At 39.4% G+C, this 26,129-nt stretch overlaps 1 protein-coding gene across 2 annotated transcripts; it reads left to right on the top strand.

Annotated features, from left to right (window-relative positions):
* The first annotated feature begins 4,875 nt into the window (after window positions 1-4,875).
* Window positions 4,876-12,149, top strand: LOC107780413 (putative pyridoxal 5'-phosphate synthase subunit PDX2). Of its 2 annotated transcripts, XR_012702304.1 has the most exons (8): window positions 4,876-5,109; window positions 5,217-5,344; window positions 6,268-6,355; window positions 9,011-9,084; window positions 9,457-9,648; window positions 10,802-10,899; window positions 11,008-11,182; window positions 11,556-12,149. XR_012702304.1 is itself a non-coding variant. In XM_016600950.2 (7 exons), the coding sequence occupies exons 1-7, from the start codon at window positions 5,058-5,060 to the stop codon at window positions 11,129-11,131; spliced, it is 756 nt and encodes a 251-aa protein (XP_016456436.1). In that variant the 5' UTR covers window positions 4,876-5,057; the 3' UTR covers window positions 11,132-11,392. The 2 variants fall into 2 exon arrangements, 1 of the variants encoding a protein (XP_016456436.1); XM_016600950.2 differs by lacking the exon at window positions 11,556-12,149 and having other exon boundaries at window positions 11,008-11,392.
* The last annotated feature ends 13,980 nt before the right edge of the window (window positions 12,150-26,129 follow it).

Genomic DNA, 26,129 nt, shown 5'->3' with positions numbered 1-26,129 from the left:
TGAAAGAATCATACAGGCTCCTCGTCCTGCAATGTATAAATATCATAATTAAAGACTATTTTTCATCAATTAACCATAATATGTTATTGGAATATAATCAAGCGGTAGCATAAACAATAGCTAAATCACCTAGATTTCGCCTATTATCAACACCCCACACTTAATTCATTGCTAGTCCTCGAGCAATCAACTATACTCTCTAGAGAATCCTTCACTCAACCATTGCCCTTAACGCATTACACCTAGAACAATGTACATATATTACGCCTAGCAGTAAACAATCCTAGCCTCAAAGTCGACTCTCAAGTGCCATGCAATATTCACACTTCCTCAAAGTACTCTACACAGAAGTCAAGACCTGCTTTTCCGTCATGAATCATATGCTCTCACAATTACATCAACAAAAACTGAGCTCAATCCACCACATTCAATTCATATACTCATATATATCAAGGGAATCACTCACTCTCACAAAAGAGGTCACATGCATGCAATTGGTACCATAAGCTTACCCTTAATGTAAATCTCTACTAATGTAGGCTAGCTCGATCCAAAATCAATTATGACTTTTTCATGATTGTAATGTGGGCTAAGGGACGTGTAGGATGTATTTAGGAATAGTAACTCAACCCCTAAGCACTTTAACACATCACATGAGCAATTTTTAGCGCAAATTCTTCAACCCACTTTTCATTCACACACAATATCTTCCCACAAATACTCCCTTCTTCTTTAAGCACTCTATTAATTCATTTCCACTAGCTGGAACAAGACACAATGTAATCATCTCTTCTTCTTTTTTCCAGTTTATTCTTCTTGTCACTCAATTTCTGCTAGTGGTGTATTCGTTTACAACATAAGTGCACCTTTCATCATTTTATTGGTTCCATTCAAAAGCCACCCCACACTTATTTCCTTCTTACTTCTTTTAGCGCTCCTCTCACAATTGAAGTGCTTTAAGAGGTAAAAGGTTCAAAACAATGTCAATTAAGAACAAAAGGGTATAGGCTTGTAATGCGGGTTCCAAACAAAAGTCTAAAGGCTCAAAAGGGTTACCTAGGAACAAATTTTATTTGTGATAAGCAATTAAGCTCAAAAAGGTCAAAGAAAGCCTAACATCATTTTTCAAACCGAGCATCACCTAAAATTTCGCTTCAACTCACATACCGGGCAAGTTCTAGACACAAGTACAATACATGGACTACACAAAACTCACCACACATGGCATAAGACTCATTCCAGATCAGCTCATCAAGACACTCCATTACGAGCATTCAATTCAGTAACAAACATACAAATTAAGGCACTTTCAGTGAGATTCAACAATTAGGACTAAGCGTTACACTCTAGGGTCTATTGTGTTCAGGTGTGTCAACGCTATGGGTTCTCTTTCAATTTTATAGCTCGTAGCCCATTACCCTAATCTACAAATCAAAAAGAAAACAAAAATAAAAACTACCTATGCCCGGTTCAAGCTAAACCCTTGGAAAAGAACCGCGGCTTAAAGAAAAACCAAGGGGGAATTGCTACACTACCTAAGAAAAAAAATAAAAAAATCTTTTTGTTGTTTTCTCTAGACTCACTTCCCTCAAGAAAATCGTCTAAAAGATCCGCCATTAGGAAGAGCCTACAATTTTTTCAGTTTTTTTTTTGATTTTTCTTGTTTTCCACATAAAAAAAAATTAATCTACTAAAATACTACACAACTACGAAGAAAAGAAATAAGAAGCTAAACTACTAAAAAGCTAAGTATCCAAAGGAATTCTCTCACCCCACACTTAAAAGAGTGCAATGTCCCCAATGCACAAATAAAGCAAAAATAACAAGGGTGGACAAGAAACTCCCTGAAAGGCCAAAGGCCGAAGCACTAGCAGCTCACGGGTACTCAGACTTCTCCCAAGGATGGTCCTTTGTACGGGTTCCTCACACTAGTTCCAACCAGCTGGCTCGCATTTGCACACTTTCAGTGGCTTTTCTTCTATGCTCATAATCCTACAAAAAAACTGCTACAAAGATAGAAAAATAAAATAAACAAAAATAAATAAAAATAAAAGAAAGCAGTAAAGCTGGGTTGCCTCCCAACAAGCGCCTAATTTTAAAATCGCGGCACGACATGAACCACTTTTTGCCTCCACCTCGAACTTATAAATTGAGCCCCCAATTTGGCTTCAAGCTTTTTGCTATGCTCTAGGGGTGGTGAGACAAATTTAACAGGGCCAAGCAACCAATATCGTGTTCTACACTTTTTGGCTTTCAAATGAGGTATGTAATTATGTCTCTCTGGCATGATAAATTCCAGATTATAAGCACTCAGGTCCTCGTACATTGGCTCCCCCAAAGGCTCAGATGACTTGATTTTCATGTCATCATCCAAACACAATGTTGAAAAATATATGAAATGAGGAGCAGTACGCCCCAACTCTAGAATTGTATCACCAGTTACATCCTCATATGTACACACACTAGAGTCTTCAAATATAACATTATCTACTTCCTCACATGACTCTAGAGTGCTTTCCTCAACATGGACATCATTAATAAAAGTACGCTCGAATGATTGACTCTCCAATTTTAGCTCCTCGAATTGGCGTATAAGCTCCTTTTCAGTTTCACACAACTCAGAACTATTTTGTTGGGCATTAGACGCATCAACCTTTGCAATCAATTGAGCTCCCAAGTATGAATAGCAGTGCCAAATTTTTCGATCTCTTGTCCTATTTTAGCTCTTCCTTCTATTAGGCCTTGTATCCCATCTGTAATTTTCTCACGTTGAGCCTCATATATCTCCAATCTTTCAGCTTGTTCCACCAGCCAAGTTTGACTCAAAATCTCCTCTTTTTCAAAATTTTCCTCTTGCTGGTACTCACTATCTTCATTCAATTCTTCTATATTGGCCTTCATTCTTGTGATTGTTGCCCTTATTCTTTTCATATCTTTTTTGAGTTCATCTTGTTGCTCTGCTACTTGCTTTAAAATATCCCTAATATATGCATCAGGTTCCATATCTTGTACTTCATTGCCCCTATCAAACTCACAAACATTATTAGAATGATCATAATAAGGGCTCAGATAAGGATGAAAAGAATTAAGACAACCATCCCAATAGCCATCTTGACCACCACACATATTACAAATATTCTACTCAAAGGATTGAGATTGTGCGCACAACTCGTTTTCGGGAACATTCTGACAATTTTTCCACCAGTGCGGTCCTCCACAATATGGACAAGGATCATCAAAATAAGAATAACCATCATTCGAATAACTTTCATTCCAAGATTCCATGTTAAAATAAATAAAAAATATCAACTAAACTAAAACAAAAAAAAATTCAATGTCTAATCTAGAAGAATAGTTAATTTCTAAGTCCCCGACAACAGCGCCAAAAACTTGTTGCGACCAAACACACACGCAAGTATACGCGGTCGTCAAGTAATAAAGTGACTAAAAGTCGGATGTCGATCCCACGAGGACTTGTGATTAACTATTAACTAAATTAGACTATCCTAATTATCTATACAAGAATTAAACCTAGAAGTATTTGATTCTAAACTAATTAAAATAAAAAGAAAATAAATAAGGAACTCTGAGCCAAAGGATAACGGATTTTTATGATATAAATGTAATAAAAATGATCTAGAGTTATGGGCTATCTAACAATCCTATTGTATTCTTCTATTGAATTGACTAACTAATTTATCTAGTTTATTGGTTGACAGGGTTAATATTGCTCATAAGAATCTGTCGAGTTCTTACTCGCCTATTCAAGTCAACTCAATGCTTATATGTCTATGAATTAAGATCAACAAGAACGCATTTACAATTCCTGTATTTCAACCAAGCAAGACAATTAGGTATATGTCTATCCTAACCGCGAATCCGTTCCCCAATGCTCAGGTTCAAGAACTTGCTCTATTCAATCCTATATGCAATCTAGAATTCCCACTTTCGAGTTCAATTCAAAATTCGTAGATAGCATTCAATTGGTGATCAAGCAATCAAATAATTAAGTGCATGATTGAATAAATAAACCAATATTATAAACTAAGAAATCAAACTCAATATCCGAAACAATAGCCATGAAAGAACCACAACCCTAGAACGTGAAGTTTAGCTCCACATAGACATGGTAGCAAAACAACAACTCATACAAAGAAACATAAAAATTACTAAGTTTGGAGGAAGAAAGATGAAACCCGATGAATTCCGGCCTCCACGACGGCTCTATGCTTGTGTTTTCCTCTCAAAAACGTCCTCCTTGCCTCTTGCCTCTCTATTTCTTGCACTAAACTATGAAAACCCTTGATGATTTAACCTTGGGCGAGCTTGACTTTATAAAGGTTAAGTGGGTTTCTCTCCATATTTCCAATTTTACCCCTACATAACATTTTTCCGGATCGGACACGCGCGAGCTCGCGCATAACTTCGCGCGTTTCTTCGCGCATGATTCTACCTCGGCCTTTCTTACGTGCGAAGTCCTGCGCGCCTTCGCGCGCACCTGGAGCTTGATTTCGTCCATTTTTTCATCTCGTCCTTGCGTGCACTCAACTCCGAGGAGTTGTTCTTGCTCATAAATTATTCCAATATCCTCTTGAAGCATCATAGAGGCTTCTCGTCCTGCAATGTATACATATCACAATTAAAGCCTATTTTTCATCAATTAACCATAATATGTCATTGGAATATAATCAAGCGGAAGCATAAACAATAGCTAAATCACCTAGATTTTGCCTATTATCAATAATACTGCGCTTTCTTTTAACAATTACAATTTTGTTAAACTAAAATGCAGTATAATATGCGTTTTAGTTAGAAAGGTAACCTGTTTTTTAAACTGTATAAAGGTATTTTGAATCCAAAAATTTATTATTTTGGTTTCGAACTCTAACGTTTTAGGAGTCAATTGAAATCTTGTATTATGTTCCCAATTTTGATATAATATCGGCGACGGAAATCAGGACACGAGTGTTGAGTGTTGAGTGTTGTCATTCTTGTTAACACTCCCATCCTTTTCTCCGTACCCCAAAAACTCCTCAGCCGCCACTCTTTTTGTAAAAATGGTTGTGGGGGTTCTTGCTTTACAGGGATCTTTCAACGAACACATCGCAGGTTTCATTTTTCTCTTTAACTCATTTTCGTTGTGGTTAATTTTGTATGGCTCTTTGTTTTTCTCAGTGAAAGTTACTGTCTTTATTTACGTGGTGTTCTTTTTGTAGCTTTGAAAAGATTGGGAGTGAAAGGGGTGGAGGTGAGAAAACCAGAACAGTTGCAGAATGTGAGCTCCCTTATCATTCCTGGTGGTGAGAGTACCACCATGGCCAAATTGGCCGAGCTCCACAATCTGGTATATCTCTCTCTCTGTGTCTGTGTGTGATAGTGTCTTTTTATTGACAACGCATTGGCCTCATCATACATTGGTATTAATAGGTGAAAGACATGGCTCGTTGTTTTGTCTGGGTGTTTATTGAACCATGGTTAATTGGGCGGCATAGTTGAGAATTGTAAGTTGGTGTAGTAATAAGAATGATATATAGGGACGCAAGGTGGTGTGGTGCAGAGGCGGATCCAGAATTTGAAACTTATGGGTTCAGGATTTTAGCACTTTTAAGTTACTGGATTGTACATATTAAACGAATTTGTTAAGACAAATATAGAATTTGGACCAAAGTCACTGGGTTCAGCCGAACCCGCACCTCAGTGTCTAGCTCCGCCCCTGGTGTGGTGGAATTGTTAGAGTCTTTGCACCCTTAACTAGAGGTTTCAAGCTCCAGCATAGGAATGGAAAACATTTTGACTCTTTAGGGAAAAGAGGTGAGATTTAGGGAAATTGTAGTCTTAGAGAATTCGCATAACATGCCCCAACCAGTTCGAGGTTGGGGAATAGCAGAGGGACTGATTGAAACCCTTGACAAACTAAGGAATTATTGTTGTTGGATTTGATTTTTGGAGCATCGTGAGAGGTATTGAGTACAAAAGGTTGAATTTTGCTGGTTTTATGTTGTTTATTCAACAAAGGTAAAATAAAAGGATTGCATTTTGTGTCCGAAGCTACTTATAGTGCGGCTTTGTTTGTTAATTACTGACATTTGTTCCTACTGTCAGTATAGAATGAATTGTGATTTTACTAGTTGTTTGTTGTTGCATTGTCTGTTGGGATATCTTAGTGTAACTTTGGATGTATAGTTGCTTAATTGTACCAATTGGTATTAATTACCGTGCTTGGTATAATTTTTCTCCATGTTAGTTTAATCGTGTTTCTAATTGCAGTTCCCTGCTTTGCGCGAGTTCGTTCAATTGGGGAAGCCAGTATGGGGGACATGTGCAGGCCTCATTTTCTTGGCAAATAAAGCAACTGGTGGGTGTTCAACTCCATATCTTGCTGTACATTGTAGGGCAATTTTTGCAAACTGTTAAGTTGCTTATCTTCTTGATTTAATCTTATAATGCCAAGGGGTCATAATTTTTTTTAAAAATAACTATTTCATGGTCTATATATTAGCCATTTGTGTGTCTGTAGGTTTGAAATTGGCATATGCTCATAAACCATAGGCATTACTACATTGTATGAGTAAACAAAGCTTTTTAGTCAAGGATATTTTTCTGTTCTCTTTAAAGATCTATATTAGAGCTATTCTTTGCTATAATATCACATGAAAGCTAGTTGATCTGGTTAACTCGCTCATCAGCAAAGTCCTACTCGATTGACAGCCTTTCAACCACCCTTTGACTTTCCACCATGAGAAATAAATACTGTCATAAGATAAGCATCCTATTTTGACTACGATATGGTATTGAAGAATGAACAGAAATATTAAACAATATTAAATATCTCTAAAGTTGAAAATGGTGTATAATTTTTCTTTAAAAATGAATCTGAAATATATCGAATGACAGACTATCATGTCACTCTTTTGGTGTAGCTTGATACAACTTATATTGGTTAGTATGGGAAAAAATATTCTAATATAGGGGGGCATATAATTCTCAGCAGTTCTGATAAACTTTCCAGGATTCACCCATCTCTTAACTAGATTCTCCACAAAAAGAAGAAAGATAGTGACTCATTCTTTTGATATTCACTACTGAATTAGTAACTATTCACATCAATTCACAAAAAGGTGTTTCACCATAAAGCACACAACTTTTTCTTTTCTTGTCTGGAACACAAAAGCTACTGAGGTTCTGTAATTGGAACCACGGTGATTCAAGGTGTTAAAAGGAGACGTTATAGACATAAAATTACATGGAAGGAAGTTGTCTTGAAAGACTTAAAATCTCTTGGCATCCATGTAGACTCGACAAAAAATAGTGCACAATGGTAGAAAAATATCCATATAAGCCATAGGCGATGCCAATTGCGGGATTATGGTTGTGTCATATTATTACGTTATTTAGGTCCAACGTTCATCTAGGAGTCTATTAACCTTGTAGAGATATGTTTGCCAGTAGAAAATTTAGGCAAATTTCTAGTGTTGAGAACCTAAAAATTTGACTATTGAATTGAGACCGTTCTAAATGGAGCGACGTGGAGGATGAGGATCCATACATGATACAACCGACTTCAACTAGCTTAGGATCATGCCGTAGTTGTTGAAGGCAAAAGCTACTGGCTACATGCTCATCGGACCCTTGCCTAGGCTGCAAATCATTACAATCTAGTCCATCCATGTATGATTTCATACATTCCATGAACTTCGTTGGTCCTCATTTTTTCGGCGTCACGTCAACTGTTGATATAGACTTTGCATGCAAGGGCCTCATTGAACAAGCTAAGTCGATATGAATTTTATAGCGGAGGCAAAAACACTAGGAGATTTTTCCCACCTGTCCAAGTTTTGGTGGTTAGAGTTACCCGGTACCTATACTGGTGAGAAGTAGCAGGTATCATGTGAAATTAGTCGAGGTGCGCGCAAGCTGGTCCAGATACCACGGTTATAAAAAAACAAGAGTTTTGTCTTCTAAGGATCCTTCTGTGGAGCCGAATGTGAGATACCGGCTACTGATCTTACTCTTATTCAAAGCGAGCCTCCAAAAAAAAAAAAAACAGATGTCAACAAGGGTTGTCTTGACCAAAAAAAGAAAAGGAGTGGACACATCAACAACAATAGATGCAGGGAAAGAAATCCTTGCTCTTTGGACTAAGAGACTTTGCCATGGAAAGAGTAACAAGAGGAACGCCTTGACCTTCCCTTGTTCTTCCATTCAAACTATGTTGATAGATACCCCAGAGAAGATCATTCTCAGCACGTTAATGATTTGCTGCTTGCTGTGGTTAACATATTAGCTGTCTTTTGTTACCTTATGATCTGTTGGTATGCTAATTATGCGTACTACCTATTCTTATATTCTCGCATCATTTGTGCCTATTTCACATTGAAAATCAGCTATCTAATTGTTGCTGTCATGCATTCATCTATTTAAATAATCTGTATGTCTAATCCTTGTTGTGAAATGTCTTCCATTTTTTTGGGTTGGTTGCTGCTTTTATTTGTTCTTCCGTAATATTTGAAACCACTTCTGCAGCTTTCAAGAATTCAAATTCATTTATCTGTTCAAATCTTAAATTAGCCTTTTGAACACCCTATAAAGTCAATACGAAGGGAGTATCATCTTGAACCTAATTTACACTGAGAAGGATCAGGAATAATTTACCGTCTTTGAACTTTTCTGGGATTTTACTGCTCAGTTGTTGCAGTCTAATAAGACCTTCTTACTATGTGTTCTCTTTCATTGCTAGACTCAATAGAGAGCAGCATTTGAAAAGCTTCTATTTTTATTTCATCATGTCAAACTTTCACGTTAAGCTTTTACGTGTAAAGGAATAAAATATTGCCTTATCCAGATATCATGAACATTAGGAAATTTAATCCAAGGCACCTTTGAGTTTCACAAATTTTGAGAAATTGTGTGGATTGGTAATCAGAAATTCTTTTTGAATACCCTCTTAAATGCTCTTTATCATGTTGCGGCAAAAAGATCTTATGTCACATTTTTTGGCTTCTCTTCTCAGGCCAGAAAACTGGAGGACAGGAACTGATTGGAGGTCTCGATTGTACTGTCCACCGAAACTTTTTTGGGAGCCAGGTAAATGAGTGGTGCCTCCTCCAGGTCTCAATTGATAGCCAAAGAGGAGGCAATTCATTTGTATAGATAAATAAGAATTAATGCCATTTTTATGTAGTTGGAGGGAGGGAGGGATGGAATTGAAGCATACGCTACCTAAGGTTCCCACCCCTCACCGATAACTGGCATATGTGACGACTAGTTAACAGTCTATCGATAACTGAGAGCTTTTGCCAGACCCTAAATTAGCCAACCCTGCATTTTTTTTTTTGTATATGATGAAGGAGTTTTGGTTGTTATTGCTACAAACTAGAGGGGAAAAGGGCTCAAAATTTTGATGAATGAGTTGAAATTGGTTTGTGTTATTAACTACATTATACTTCAATTGAACAGATTCAGAGCTTTGAGACAGAACTTCCTATTCCTCAAATTGTAGCTAAAGAAGGTGGTCCTCCAAGTTTTCGTGCCGTTTTTATCCGTGCACCTGCAATCCTTGATGTAGGACCAGATGTTGAAGTGCTGGCAGACATTCCTCTCTCAGCCGTTGAAAATATTAATTCCAATAATGCTATTCAGAAGGAAGAGGTTTACTTTTGTCTTCCCATTAAGTGTTCCAACTGCCATATAGATACACTCCAGGAAATATGCCTACTCGCTTAGTTACTTGTCATAATATTTTGTTGAAGGGAAATATAATTAAATGGAAGATTTGTGTTTGCGCGATCTTGCTTCATTCGCATTTGATACTTGGATAATCTATAAATGCTTACGATAATAAAGTTTTAGGAAACCTTGTTCATTACTCTTTGGATGTCTCTAGATGTCACCATCCTGCTGCAACTTATCATGCAATGAAATTTAGACTTCTTCATCCAACTTACTATGTTTCACAAGAAGGCTACGTATATCTTCTATGGCTTTTACTATTTGATCATGCGCTTGTATTTCTATACTATTTGATTATGCACTTTTGTACAATTTACGGCTGCATGGGAAATGTACACATTAACTGTGGATTTCCAAGCTTAATAAAACCAAGTTTACTTTAGGGAAAACACATAAGTTGTCCCCTGAAGTTGTCCTGTAAAGTCATTTAAAGACTCCAATTTTACGGGCGACCTCTTACTTTGAGCAAGATAAGGGGGTTAAAAGGTCGCCCATAAAGATGGAGTGTTTAAATGACTTTTTGGGGACAGCTTCAGGGGGCAACTTATGTGTTTTCCCTTTACTTTTCTAGTCGCACCACTGTATAGTGTGCACCTGATACTATTTCTCCAAGCTTTTCTATACACATTAACATGTAAGTCGGCCTTAAATGTCCATGAAAATGTTTGTTAACAATATGTTATTCTTAAGTTGATCACCTGGGGAAGACTTTGTCAATTAGACTTGAATAAGCCTCATTTTCCTACGAGTTATAAAAATTGGTGCATGTGTAAAGAATTTCTGTTTCACTTCTACGTGTGTCAAAAGATTACACTAGCCTGTTAAGACTTGGGAAGCCTGTTTTGCCATAGGAAAACAATGAATATGCTAACACACTACAAATTAGTTTACAAACTCTGATTGGACAGAGTCTAATTTGTCGTAAAAGAGGATATTGATTACAATAAATTAAGTTCTGGTGAATTAAAAATGTATTTTTCACCGTTCATCTGTTGTTGTAATGCGATATAATTTTTTACTTTCCCCATTTGTTTATAACATCAGCTCAGCATGATTTCTTTTGATGCTTCAGGAGTCTAGCGAGTCAGAAAAGAAAGTAATCGTTGCTGTAAAGCAAGGGAACTTACTGGCTACTGCTTTTCACCCAGAATTAACTGCAGATACTAGATGGTAAGTGTCTTCTGCAACTAACATGAATGCTATCCACTCCCAATTTTATCAGATATTCCCAAAGGGACATGGTATCTACTACTATTATAGCGTCACTTTCTTTTGCAGGCACAGTTATTTTTTGAAGATGGTGCCTGAAATTGGAGAAGGAACTTCTGCTGTTATCTCCACGCCCACCACAGATCAAAGCTTCATAGAGCGATCAATAATTGATTTTCCCATATACCAATAGCAGAAAAAGAAATGTTCAGAAAAGAAAAAAAAATGAAAATCATATAAAAAGGTCGAATGACTACTCGTTGGCATTGTTGGCTTAATTTATGTGTTTTCCCTTATTCTTGCTTTATTACTAATCTTGCATCCTAAATGCTGTCCATACTGGACAGAAAGTATCATTGATGCTATTCATTGTTGTACATAATAGTTCCGTACAGGATTATCTTTTTGTTTGCCTCCAGGATCTTAATCAGAAAGCAGTTTTTATGCACTAAAACTTTTCTAGCAAATTCCTGCAGCTTTCCCATTATCCAAGCGCATTGATAAGAACATCGTTGATATACTTAAGTTTGAGTTAGTTAATGGTTATACTTGTTTACACATTTTATAGACTCAACTCCTGCGTTGTAAACGTTATTATTATTTTTTTGTTTTTGCAGTTGATAACTTTTGAAATTGGGTGGCTTTCTAAGCAGGGAAAAGAAGAGCAACTGACTTTTTAGTTCAATTTGTATGGAGTACTTTGCGATTCTGTTACGTACGTACAAATGGCCAACTTGTCCATTCTGAGATCGTTGATCCAACTGTTATTTTTTAGATACTATAGTGTTCGAGTTAACTTGCGTGCACAGACTATTTCACCAAGTATTTGTTACTCTTTAGCTACTTAAGTAACTTTGCTCATCAAAGCTTAGACAGAGGGCCTATCTACTGAGGTCTAGTTTAGCGAATGCAGACGGACGAGCTGAGGTCGAGGTCAAAACGAAGTACGGTCTAGTGGCGAGGAGTCGCTCAAAGGGGGAGACCAGTACCGAGGTCGAGTAGATAGCAACGATTGCAATTGTTAGAATGTTCTTGTTATTGTGAATAGGAATATTCTTTTGAATATTCCCCCGCATTATACTTTTTTAGGGGTTTCTACGGATATGCTTTATAAATAGGAAGAGAGGAAACAAAGGGGGATTGGGAACTTGGGTGAAAGAACATCTTGTAAAGAGTTGGCTATCAGGAATAAACAAAAAGCTTATTTTGTCTCTCTTGTTTGGTTCTATCACATAATATCCCTCTTTAGCTCACAAGATCCAAGAACACATAGTCCACTTCATTTGTCTGCTATCACACGTTGTAGTCAGAGGAAAGAATCATCCATTTCATCCAATATTTGGGTGATAAATTCCTTCTTATTATATTTAATGTCATTTATCATATTTATTGCATGTTTCATCCTCGTATTAATTACTAGTCATTGAGTATTAACTCAACATTTGTTGACTTGGACACAGGCCCATACTGTCTAAGTTGTTTACTTTCGGATCTAGAATTTATTACTTTTAACTTGGATTCACCTCTTCTCTATTTATTAAATTGGTTTAACTAAAAGGGTTTAAAACTTTTTTGGTCAAATAATTTGACGCCGTCTGCGGGGAGATTCCTAGTTAAAAAGTTTAGTTTCTTCTAGATAAAAAAAAAAACAAAAGCTCCCTTTTTCTTGTTTGCACAAGCTAACAATGGTAGGAAAAGGAGAGGAAAGACCGAAAGAAGTGATGGGTGTCACTACCAATCTCCTAGGCACCATCAACGAGGTGGACAGGGAAGACGAGGAGAATGTGACGCCGAGCGCCTCACCCAGGCAAAATGATTCACCCCCTCCTCATGGAAGTGTAACCGCTTCACATGAGAAGGGAGCCTCCACGTCCACGACGAAAGAAGCGCCGCCCGCAGTGAAAAAGTTATTGGAGGCATGGCTAACAAGGTACCCTAAGCAATATACTCGATAAACCCGCTCAAGGGGTGAGTAGAAACACTGCACGAGTTGACACCCCAATAACCATCAATGAGCAACACGCTCTTCCCCTAACAGGTAACCCTCACACCGTGGTTGATGCAGGTAACGACGCCCTCGTAGCCGTTCTAAAAAAGATGGAAAAAATGGAGAATGAGAATAAAGCGCTCTGTGACCAAATGAGGGAGCACCAAGAAAGAGTTAATAAGATACCAGACGCCCCGAAACTCCTGCCAAAACGGGACGTCAGCCGGTTCGTGGAACAACCATACAACGAGGAGGCAGCTCGACATGCCATACCCAAAACTTTCAAAATGCCACCATATATAAAAATATACAACGACACAACGGACCTTGAAGACCATATCATTCATTACGTCACGACGGTAAAAGGTAACGACCTCTCGAAAGAGCATATACCGTCGGTGCTGCTAAAGAAGTTCGGCGAAATGATGTTCGAAGAAATGGCCGACAAGTTCGTCACCGCCCATGCCGGGGCCAAGAAAGCATAAGCGAGAGTGAATGACATATTCGCCGTCAAACAATCTCCTAGTGAAGGACTCAGGGACTTCCTCGCCCTTACTGTGCCGAGGTTAGGGCAGATGAAGACGACCTCAACGATCCGACCCAATGGCTAATGACAATCCAAATGGAATTAAGGAAAGATCGTTAGAATGTCAGCCGAAGAGATCCGCAGGCCCACGCCTCAATCGGGAAAGGCACCAACATTACAACAAAGCGACCATCCCACTATCCCCCGCCAAGCCAAAGGGGATTCCTGGCCACAAATGGGAACTCACTGAAACGAAAGAGGTATGCCTCCATTGTTATCTGCTCACAATTTTTGTGTGTCTCCTTCAGAAATAGTTTACGCCCTGGAGAAGCTCGGTCCCAAGGTGAAATGGCCATAAAAGATGAAGTCGGGCCCAAATTCTAGAAAGTCGAATGCCCTCTACGAGTTCCATCAGGAACGGGGCCACAAGACCGAAGATTGCATAGCCCTACGACAAAAAGTAGTGAACATGCTCCACTAAGGATATTTAAAGGAGTTGATGAGCGACCGAGGGAGAGCCAATTTCTCCCGTTGACGAGAACCACATCAAGGCCCCCCAAAGCCACCCTTCCCCGCCTGCACCATCCAAATGATCATCGGCAGAGGCAATGAAGCAACAATCAACCATGTGAAGTTCACCACCACACACAAATTGAAGCGGCCGATCACCCATGAACGGTATGATGACCTCGAATATAGTATCATCTTCGATAAATTAGATACCCACGGTTTGACCTTTCCTCATTTCGACTCTCTTGTCATTACTTTATGAATTTCAGATACCGATGTAAAAAGAATCATTATAGACGACCGGAGCGGCGCGTGTATTATCCACCCCCGAGTTCTCACAAAAATGAGACTCGAGGTTAAGATAGTACCACGTTGCATAACACTAACAGGTTTTAACAATGCAATTGAATGAACCTCCAGAGAAATAACATTGCCCGTTCTGACCGGGGGCGTCACCCTAGAAACAACATTCCATGTCATGAACCAAGACACATCCTACAACGCCATTATAGAGAGACCCTGGATACATACCATGAGGGCCATCCCGTTCAGTTTATATCAAGTCATCAAGTTCCCTACCCCATGGGGAATATTCAGCATCCGGGGTGAACAACGCACAGCTCAAGAATGCTACTGCATCGCCCAAGATTGCATATACACTCAATAGTTAAGAGAGGAGGGCTCAAGAGCATAGAAATTACCAAAGTCGGGGCCCGATTCCAACAAACAAACAGACATCGTCAAAGACCCTGACGTCGTGGAAGCCACAGGGTCAATAGTGGAAGACCTCAATCTCGTCCAGCTAGACGAAAGAGACCACAACAAAAAATCCTACATCGGCCACAAACTCACAGAACCAGGTAAATTCCATAAATTTTTAACTGATAACGCCGATCTGTTCATTTTCTCCCATATAGATATGCCAGGGATCCCGAAAGACATTGCAACACACAAGCTGAATGTCGATCCACTCTACTCACCGGTACGACAAATCAGAAAAAGGTTCAATGCTGAAATCAACGTGGCCGTCCACGAAAAGGTAGAAAAATTGCTCGCTAAAAGTTCCATTCGAGAGTCAAAATACCCCCAATGGGTTGCTAATTTGGTCATGGTGAAAAAGAAAAACGTGAAATGGCGCATGTGCGTAGACTTCACGGACCTAAACAAAGCCTGCCTGAAAGACTCCTTCCCGTTGCCCCACATCGATCAACTCATCAACGCAACAACAGGACACGAGTTATTAAGCTTCTTGGACGCCTACTTAGGCTACAACCAAATCCTCATGGAGGAGGAAGACCAAGAAAAAACCAGCTTCATCACACACCAAGGGACGTACTGCTACAAAGTCATGCCGTTCGGGTTGAAAAATGCAGGGGAGACCTATCAAAGGATGGTCACCAAGATGTTCAAAGAGCAGCTCGACAATATGATGGAAGTCTATATAGACGATATGTTAGTCAAATCAAAATAAAAGAGGACCACATCGACCACCTGAGGAAATCCTTCGACATACTCAGACGATACATCATAAAGATGAACCCTGAAAAGTGTACTTTCGGCGTGGCCTCGAGAAAGTTCCTTGGCTTCGTGGTGTCGCAGAGAGGCATCGAGGTCAATCCCGACCAAATCAAGGCTATAGAGGAATACCTGAAATTTTGGCCAACAAGAAACAAGTGCAGAAGTTGACCGACCATATAGCCGCCCTATCGAGGTTCATCTCACGGTCCTCTGATAGATGCCAAAAATTCTTCAACGTTCTCAAAAAGGACAATGGACTCCACTGGAATTCCGAATGCGTCAACGCCCTAAGAGAACTAAAGGCATACTTGTCCTCACCCCCATTACTCTCCAAGGCAGAACCAGGCGAATGTCTCTTAATCTATCTGGCCGTATTCGACGTCGCAGTAAGCGTAGTTTTGGCCCATGAAAGTAAAGGTACGCAATCTCCAATCTATTACATTAGCAAAACTAGGGTCGATGCCGAAACGAGGTACCCCCACCTCAAAAATCTGGCCCTGGCATTAGTCGTAGCTTCATGAAAGTTGAGACCCTATTTCCAATGGCGCCCCATCTCGGTGGTCACGACCTTCCCCCTAAGAAGCATCTTACATAAACCCGAGCTGTCGGGTAGATTGGCCAAGTGAACCATCAAATTAAGCGAGCACGATATAACATATCACCCGTGAACGACGATAAAGTCACAAGTACTTGTAGACTTCGTCGCCAAAATATCATCTGAGGCCGAGCAGGAAGCCGCCCATACCTCTCCTAAGTTACCCGACCTATGGGTCCTGTACACCGATGGTGCCTCCAACGCGTCAGGATCCGGACTGGGACTCGTGCTCGAGGTCTCAACTGGCGAAGTCATTCTCTAGTCCATACGGTGTCCCGACATAACTAATAATAAGGTTGAGTATTAGGCCGTAATTGCAGGATTGAAACTAGCTCTCAAGTACGGAGAACGACGAGTCATCCTCCGATGTGACTCACAACTCGTCGTCAACCAAGTCACAAGGACTTTCCAAATAAAAGAACAAAGGCTACAAAAATATCAGGCAGAAATTCATAAGCTACTGCCCGAGTTTGACGAGTTCTAACTCAACTAGATACCCCAAGCATAAAACATCAAAGCAGATGGCCTTGCCAAATTAGCAGTGGCCACCAAGAACATAAGCGGAAAAGAAAATGTGGTCACACTCCTCCGTTGAGGTACGCACTATAAACTTGATTTGGGACTAGCACAATCGTATTAATCATACTTGCAGGACAGAGTGCTCCCACCCGACAAAAAAGAAGCCAAGAAGCTTCGAATGCAGGCGGCTCGATACAACATCATCAACCATGCACTATACAAAAGAATGTTCGGTGGTCCCTTAGCAAAGTGCTTAGGACCAAACCAAACTAGGCGCATCCTCGAAGAAGTACACGAAGGCCACTGCGGAGCATATACTGGTAATCGATCCCCCGTTAGATGCCTCATACAGGCCGGCTATCACTGGCCCACCATGAAAAAGGAAGCCACCGACTTCGTCCGAAAGTGTGAACAATGCCAACAATACGCTCCAATGATCTACCAGGCGGGCGAGCACCTCCACTTCGTCACATTGCCTTGTCCATTCATCAAGTGGGGGATGGACATCGTCTGACCCCTTCCAGTGTGGCGAGGTAATATACGATTTCTTTTGATTTTAACTGACTATTTTTCTAAGTAGGTAGAATCAGTTGCATTCGCCTAAATACGCGAACATGAAGTAATCACATTCATATGGAGAAACATCATATGCCGCTTCGGGATCTCCAAAGAAAGGACCCCAGTTCACAGGAAAAAAGACCGCCGAATTCTTCGAGAAATGGCACATCAAGCGAATACTCACCACGCCATATCATCCCTCAAGTAACGGTGAGGCGGAATCCTCCAACAAAACAATACTGAACACCATGAAGAAGAAGCTTGAGGACGCCAAGGGACTGTGGTCAAAAATGCTACTGGAAGTGTTATGGGCATACCACACCATGCTAAAAACAAGCACAACAGAAACGCCATATTCACTAGTCTACGGGACTGACGCAGTGATACCAGTCAAAGTCAGGGAGCCAAGTCTAAGATACTCCAACGAGAGCGTACCAAGTAACGATGAAAGCAGAAAGCAAGACCTCGACAAAACAGATTAATGAAGAGACATGGCCTATGTAAGAATGATAGCTCAAAAACAACAAGCAGAATGGTACTACAACAAAAAAGCCAAAGTCAAACCACTCAAGGTAGGGGATTATGTGCTCAAAGACAAAAAAAAAGCGAGCAAAGACCCGCGAGAAGGTAAACTGGGAACCAATTGGGACATACCATATAAAATCACAGCAACAACAAACAAAGGGTCATTCCAACTAGAAACAATGGAGGGAAAACTACTACCAAACAATAGGAATGTCCCCCACCTCAAATACTTCAACTTCTGAAGATGGACGTCCTCCAAGTCGTACTCTTTTTCCCTCACCTGAGTTTTATCCCAATTGGGTTTTCTCGGGGATGTTTTTAATGAGGCGATGAAGGGGGCGTCCCGGAGTTTAGGTATTTAGTTCATCGCCCTGCCTATCGACTACTTCTCTAGGACGAGCGACGAAGGGACTAGATATACTGGGACTCCTCGAATGTATGTACAGACCGAAAAGAAATGTAATATTCTCCGATGAATAAACAAAGCAGTATTTCTTACACCTCTACCAAATTTGCACATCACACCAATGTAAAGGCAATATACATTCGACCTCGATCGAATTAACTTACATTCGACCTTGCTCGAATCAATACACATTCGACCTCATTTGAATCATTCTACATTCTACCTCGCTCGAATTAACCTACATTCAACCTTGCTCGAATTAACTTACATTCAACCTCGCTAGAATCAATATACATTCGACCTTACTCGAATTAATTTTCATTCGACCTCGATCGAATCAATACATATTCGACCTCATTCGAATCGTTCTACATTCGACCTTGCTCGCCTACATTTGACCTCACTCGAATTAACTTACATTCGACCTCGCTCGAATCAATATACATTCGACCTCGTTCGAATCATTCTACATTTTGTTCGAATCATTCTACATTCGATCTCGCACGAATTAACTTACATTCAACCTCGCTTGAATCAATATACATTCGAACTCGTTCGAATTGTTCTACATTCGACCTAGCTCGAATTAACTTACATTTGACCTCGTTTGAGTCGAACCGAAAGCCAGGGACTTTCTCACAAAAGAACTCACAAAAAAGAAAGAAAAAGAAGAGCTAGAAATACACAACAAAAGAGAATTGTTTCATTTCAATCATTCCATTCCAATACATTTTTACAAAGGGCGGGAAAGACGCCCCCACAAAAATAGTAAAACACTAAAAAGCAAAAAAACTAAGTACAAAGACTTCACGCCGCATCATCCCCCATCAACAACGTCACCGACATACTCATAGTCGTACCAAGGGTCAGAGGCAAGCCCATATATGGCGTCTTAATCATCGTCTCCTTCGGGCGTACCGGGATCATAACCACAGGCGTCACGAGATGCACGTGCCTTGACATAAACATCCTCAAATTCCACCTCGAAAATCTTCCCAGCCGTCTGTTGTGCCCACTTTTTCCTTCGCAGAGTCCAGGTTTCGACATTCATGGGGAACAACTCATTTCCTTTTGGGAATTGGGTATTTGAAGAGTCACCACCTAACGGATTAAGGTGCGTTAGGGCACATAGGGCAATTAACTCAAACTCAAGCGCATTACCAGAGATTAGGGTAAGGGCTCGAAATAACCTTGAGAGGAAGGTGTTAGGCACCCCTCGCGGTCTACAACGGCGGGTCCCGACCGAACTTAATTATGTGAATTAGTCATTTAACAAGTAAGCGGTCTAAGAACACATTTGCAAGTAAAAGTAGTTTATGCAGTCTAAACACATATACAATCAAGAAAGTTTAGATGGTCTAAGCATACGTAAATTAAGGAGGTTTGAACAGTCCAAGCACACATACATAAACCAAGGAAGTTTAGGCAGTTTAAGCACACATATGTGAATTGGAGAAGGGAAGTCCTAAGTTGATTAGCCTATAGGATCAATCTATACAATGCCCGGTAATCCTCATCAACTAGAAGGGCTACACGTGACATTAGCGCATAAGTCATCATATCTTTTTACTATACATTACCCTCCCCTTAGTGGTTATATAAGTGAGTTTAATTAATGAACTCTAAGCGTGTTTTACTCGTCCTTTCCTTGTGGTCATGGAGGCGTTTAGGACCTCTATACTTAGGCAGTTCTAGACAATCCTAAGGTATTTAAAAGGTAAAATCTAAGCGACAACAAAAAACACGTAGGACTGTCAAATAGGGAAGCAATTAGGGGCTCATGTTTGCCTCCACACATAACTAGATACGTAGCACGTCTCAAACAACTGATTTTAAAGAAATTTAGAAGGCCCTAGAACATGATATCTAGATGAACATCACAAACACAGAATATGCAACATTCGTTTAAAGGAGAAGTGGCAGAATCCTAATCAGCTTGACTACTGGTTTTATAGCCTGTTAAACCTGTGAAACTTTACAAATAAGCAGAGTATAACTCTATAGTTATTAGGCCATTAATTACCTAAGGCTTGCCTAGGTATAGGCTGTGCGATCATAATTCTAAGAGCTAATTGAAATAACTTGAAGTTGTCCAATCCTATATGCATGCTAATCTAGACGACTAATATTATAAAACTGATTTCATGCATGTTTACACTAGGATATGATATCTATGTGTTGGACTATTTTTAAAACCTTTTATAGATAGTTATTCATTCAAACGACGTAGACATGGTTTAGAGCCAATGCAAACAAAGTCCTAAATCAGGATTTCTAATGCACAGAGAGATGATCATTTTTATTAAGCCTGATTATAGCAGCAGTTTAATGACATGATTTCCAGGTGATAATAACTTATGCAGAGTCAGAGAAAGAAGTGATGAACTTATAACATGTTTCTAATATGCAAAATATAAATGCGAGTGTCCTAAGGCAGGTTTTCTAATGCAAATATTATAGACTTATGACATGTCTTGATGCAAGCAACATAGCATATGGGCCTAAAACATGATTTCTATCCTAACATAAACTCAAAGCAGGATTTCTGTTGCAAATATATATAAACTAAGAGCATGACTTCTACTATGTATCAACCTAAAGCATGATATCTACCCAGTTTCCCACAAACATCATATAGGAACCCTCCCCTTTTACTAATCACCCCAACATCCATTTACAAATAATATTATTACAGACCGGGATCAAATGAATTACATAAGTAAATGAAACTATATTATAAGGAGCCTAAATCAGGCCCAAAGTAAACCTGAGAATGCCAGGCCTTCAATAGAGTCTCAGAAGCCAAAGATCTCACAACCAATGGTGTATATCTTGGTGTGTCAGAGTTCCATAAGGACCTCAAGGATCTTGGGCAGTGCTTACACCAAGACCTTTCATAAAATAGGGATTGGTTATGTGCAGTGTGGAAGGGCCAACCCTGGTATGCTAGAGTTTAGAGAGATCTCAGGGATCCCTAAGCAGTACACATACCAGAGGGGCAGAACTTAATAGTCTAAGAGTAGGGTGAGAGTGCTTGACATAATGTTGAAAGACTTAGTAAAAACAGTTAGAAGTGAAAAGATTCAAAAACAGTTCTTAAATATACTGGGAGTGACCAGTTTTGAGAAGAATGCTAGGAGTAGGAGCAGTAGTTTGAAATCATTCTTTGAGGAAAGCATACTCAGCAAACAACCCAATTAATCATAGAATACCCAGATTCACTTAACAAGCAGACTTACAAACAAAGGGTGAAGGGGGTTGGGAAACATATAAGGTTGAAACCACATAAATAGGGAAACTGATATAGCAAATGTCCAGAACAACTAGGAGTCTGCTGAACAATCTAGTCATGGTGATAGATAGTTAAGACATAGATAAAGAATGTAACAGAATCATGTTGAAAACAAAGATGTGTTGAGCAGAATTGGACACAATCGGGACCAATTGAATGAACTAGAAAACTAAATAACTAACATAGTCATACTAATTAAAGGGAGGGGTAAGGGAACTAAGTAAACATGCTGGACAAATATCAAAGAAATAAATGAAGTCAGTCATGCTGATTACACATAAGGTGGAATTTAAACATGCTTAATAACAGTAAATAGAGAAATAAATTGAATAACTAATGCAGGAACAAGCATAGATGTATAGGCATAGAATACATAAATGTGAGTTTTAAAGTCTAACTGGAGACATACCAGTTAAAGAAGAGAAATGCAGAATATAAAAACAGGTGCAACTCCACTATCTAGAATTGGCTTTCAGCCGGCTAGACAAACAATCAATACAAGCAGCAAAGAAAGAAGAGAGAGTTTGAATGTATGTGTGTGTATTTGAACAGTGTGTTCGTCTGTTGAAGGAGCAAAATATAACACTTTAGGGAGTAAACAAATAAGGTAAAGAGAATCACAGTTCAGTTAATTAGAAGCAATCAACCAATTATGGAATCAATTCCAATTGAGAAATCCGGAAAAGGCTCCTTTAATTGGGGAGAGTCAGTTAACGGTCAGAACTGGGACTCAAATAAGGTAATAAATCAACACCATACCATATAAGGAGTCCATCAAATCCCCAAACTATTGATAACTAATTAAGGCAAATATAGTTAGTCAAAATAGGGAGACAAGTAAAGATTCCGGAAAATACTGATTTTAAAAGGAAAGAATTATTCAAATTCCCTAAATAGAAATCAATTAAGCAAAAGAAAGTCCCAAAGAATGCTGGATTTAACAGGAAAATCACTCAAATCCCTAAATAGAATCAGTTAATACCATTGGTTCACAGACATAAACATAATAAATGAAAAAATTGAAGAAATCAGTGTTACCATCAGAAACATCTAGGGTTCGAGCATACATACGAAAATTAATCAAACACATAAAGAGATGACTAGATTAAATATTTGAAAGTAGAAAAAACCTCTTGAAGAGAAGTCTGGGAAGAACCCTAATTTGAAAACACTTAAGGTCGATTGACAGTATAGAAATCAAAGGACCCTTAAAGAAAACAGCCATGGAAACTTGAAACACTTCAAATAGGCAGGGATTCTGAAAACAAATAACAAAGAAACCAAAAACCCTAGAATAACATAGTGTTGAAAATCGATTAACAGTAAGGAAGTAAGAGAACCTTAAAGAAAATCAATGATGAATTCAGGACGCTCTAGATCTACAAAGATCTGAACCGATTCAAGTCCAAACATTAGGTTTTTGAAGAAAAAAGGAAAGGGTAAAGGGAAATCTGGTCTTGAACTAGAGATTTTAATCGTAAACATTGATAGAAAAAGCACTCATAGACCATTGATGGACTTTCAGAGGGTCTTGAACAAGATATGGACTAGTTCTCTTCGAGATCTTTCCATGAAATCACAAAAACGAGCAACCAAGAAATGTAGGAAACAAGTAGAAGTCTCAAACAACCATGGGAATCCATGGATCGAGTGAGGATCAGAGGGATTAGGGCTGGTTTTGGGTAGCGGCAACTAGGGTTAGGTTTAGGTCTCAGAGAGAGAACTGAAGAGATGAGCGAACGAGGGCGGCGAAGTGTGGTGAGAATGAGCTAGGTTAGAGGGGGGGTCGTTCGGAATTAAAAAGGTAATAAGCGATAATGGTCGTTGATCTCTGTGATCAACGGCCAGGATTTAGAGGGTTTGGGGCCGGGTTTAATTTGATTTGGGCCTGGGATGAATTGTGTTAGGGACCTGGGGGTTGAAATTGGGTTGTTCAATTAGGCTAGATCCGAAAATAGAAGGGCTATTTATTAAATACCCAAGTAATTGAATAAAAGTTATTTTATGAAATAATTAACAATGAGAAAAATAATTGTCATGCATAGAAGTGCTTTAAAATATTTATTCACTATTTTAAAAATATAATGGACCAATTCCTGGTAAAATAATGCAGTGATGTATGCATGGGCTATAATTGCAAAATTATTGCAATTGTAACCAAAAGTTTTAAATCTGACCATTTGTGAAATAATTTGAACTTAATATGGCTATAAATAGCAAAATTAAATCAATGAAATACTAGAATAAATTAATTTTAAAATATAGAAATTATGAAAAAATATCCATTGATGTTAATGCATAGTTTTGAAGGTATATATGCACTTTAAAAATATTATAGGGAAAAATTGGGTATCAACAGCTGCCCCTTTTTACCCGGAAAGAATGAAAGAGTTTTCGGGTAAAGAAATGATGGCCAATTTTAACCGAATGGATGTGAGGTCGGACTCTGGTCTTTGAGCTGCAATATAGAAATTGCGAACTCTGGCCAATTTGACCGAATGGGATCCCCCTGATTTTACAGGAATTAGGTCATGTGTAGTACTAGATCCACCGGTGAATGAAGCCGATGATGTTGTTATAGGAATGGTAGCCAATGTCGGGAAATGTTCTTTTATGAAGGATAATGTCGGATGGAGTTATGATTTTGGGGTTGGAATGTATCAGATGTGTTATAGGGTAGATAGCTGGATGTCACGAGGTAGGATGGGCAACTGACGAGAATCGGTAGTGAAAATAGTATGAGCGGAAACCAGAGCGAAGGTTGCTCCTGTTTGAAAAAAACAACGGTTACCTCCGGGACCACCTGCAAACTCAAAATATGATGCATTCAAGTACGTAGGTTACTACAAAAATTTAAAACGTGATGCAAATTTCCTTTGGACCATTAAAGATTGTCTTTGGACGGTGCGGATGTCGTCTTTAGACCATGATGTCCTGGGCCATGAATTATGAGATAAGAGATTCGCAGGCCATGAAAATGGTGCCTCCGAACCATAACGCCTTTGAATAATGATATGCAAATTTGAGAGATCCTCAGGTCATGGCATGGTGTCTTTCGGCTATGAGGATGATGCCTTTGGACAATGACGCTTTCAGACAAGTTGGCGATATTTTAGCCCATGAGATGTAATAATATGATGCTAAAATCAACAAGACAAGGCTTAGTCTTGTGAGGTTGAGGGCAGAGCTTAGCCCGAAAGAGGAGCAAATAAATAGTGTCGGAGAGACAATGCTTAGTCTCGGCAAATAAAGGCGATGATTGGCCTTATACAAATAGGAGGCAAAGCTGGGATTAGCCTCCTGCAAGATGGAGACAGAGCTTAGTCTCATGCAAGATGCGGGACAGGGCTTAGTCCCATGCAGATGGAAGGCAGAGCTTAGCCTTATGCAAATATGGAGGCATGACTTAACCTCATGCAAGTATTGAGATAGAGCTTAGTCTCATGCAAAGAGAAGGAAGTGCTTAGACTAATACAAATATGGAGGTAGGGCTTAGCCTCATGCAAATATGAAGATAGAGCTTAGTCTTATGCAGGATGCGGGACAGGGCTTAGTCCTATGCAGACGGAAGGCGGAGCTTAGCCTTATGCAGATATAGAGGTAGGTCTTAGCCTCATGCAAGGTTCAGGATAGGACTTAGTCCCATGCAAATGGAAGGCAATGCTTGGCGTTATACAAATATGGAGGCAGGGCTTAGCCTCTTGCAAGATGGAGACAGAGCTTAGTCTCATGCGGGATAGGGCTTAGTCCCATGCAAATGGAAGGCAGCGCTCAGCCTTATGCAAATATGGAGGCAGGGCTTAGCCTCATGCAAGATTCGGGATAGGGCTTAGTCCCATGCAAAGAACGAATAACAAATAATAGAATGTTTCTTAGCTGGACATATGTTCGGTGTCTGGTGGCCTAATTGATAGTGATTTCGCTGCATATATATATATATATATATATATGTGTGTGTGTGTGTGTGTGTGTGTGTGTGAGAGAGAGTGAATGCTACTGTTACGTCAGAAGTGCTTGCGCTCAAAGAAAAATTGTAAGATTTGTAAGGGGAGGTTGGTCTATGCCTTTTGTCTGCTGGCTCGGCTCCTCCGCTCTAGAGGCCTTGTTTGAGTTTCCCTGGGTAACACCTGGCTGTTATAGAGTTTTCAAAAATATGAAATTATTGGTGAAAATAAGAGTTATTTTTAGAAAACATAGTGAAATGTCAAGTGATTTTTAGATGAACTAGTGACTGTAACATATTTCATAGACATTGCAGCTTTCTTGTGTTAGAATTTTGAGGGTTCCCCAATTTGGTAGATGATCCTTCGGCCGTTTGTGAGTGACGGAACTTGTTGAACCTTCTTCAGAATTTTGAGAATCCCAGTTTCTTAACCAATTTCTGACTTTCTAGCATGCAATGGCGTTGGCTGAACTTGCTCCAGAATTTTTAGGGTCCTCCTCAAAATTCTGCCCCAATTTCTGATCCTGGGGGAAAATGGAAATTTTATTATGATATGACCGAACCTACATGACTGCCTACGTATCCCATCTTAAACGGGAATCAAGTCAAGCGTAGTTCAATTACATCAGATAAAGGAATGTAAATAGTCTAAACATAGTATCTCTTGACTGCGTCTGAATTGATTGGTTTTGGCCAGACTTCTCCATTCCTTTCTGCAAGTATGAGTGCTCCTCCTGTTAGCACCCTGTGAACCATGTAGGAACTTTGCCAGTTGGGAGAGAATTTCCCTTTGGCTTCCTCCTGATGCAGGA

The sequence above is a fragment of the Nicotiana tabacum genome, chromosome 18 (assembly GCF_000715075.1).
Source record: "Nicotiana tabacum cultivar K326 chromosome 18, ASM71507v2, whole genome shotgun sequence".
Classification (NCBI taxonomy): Eukaryota; Viridiplantae; Streptophyta; class Magnoliopsida; order Solanales; family Solanaceae; genus Nicotiana; species Nicotiana tabacum.
This window is presented reverse-complemented; position numbering and strand designations above follow the sequence as displayed.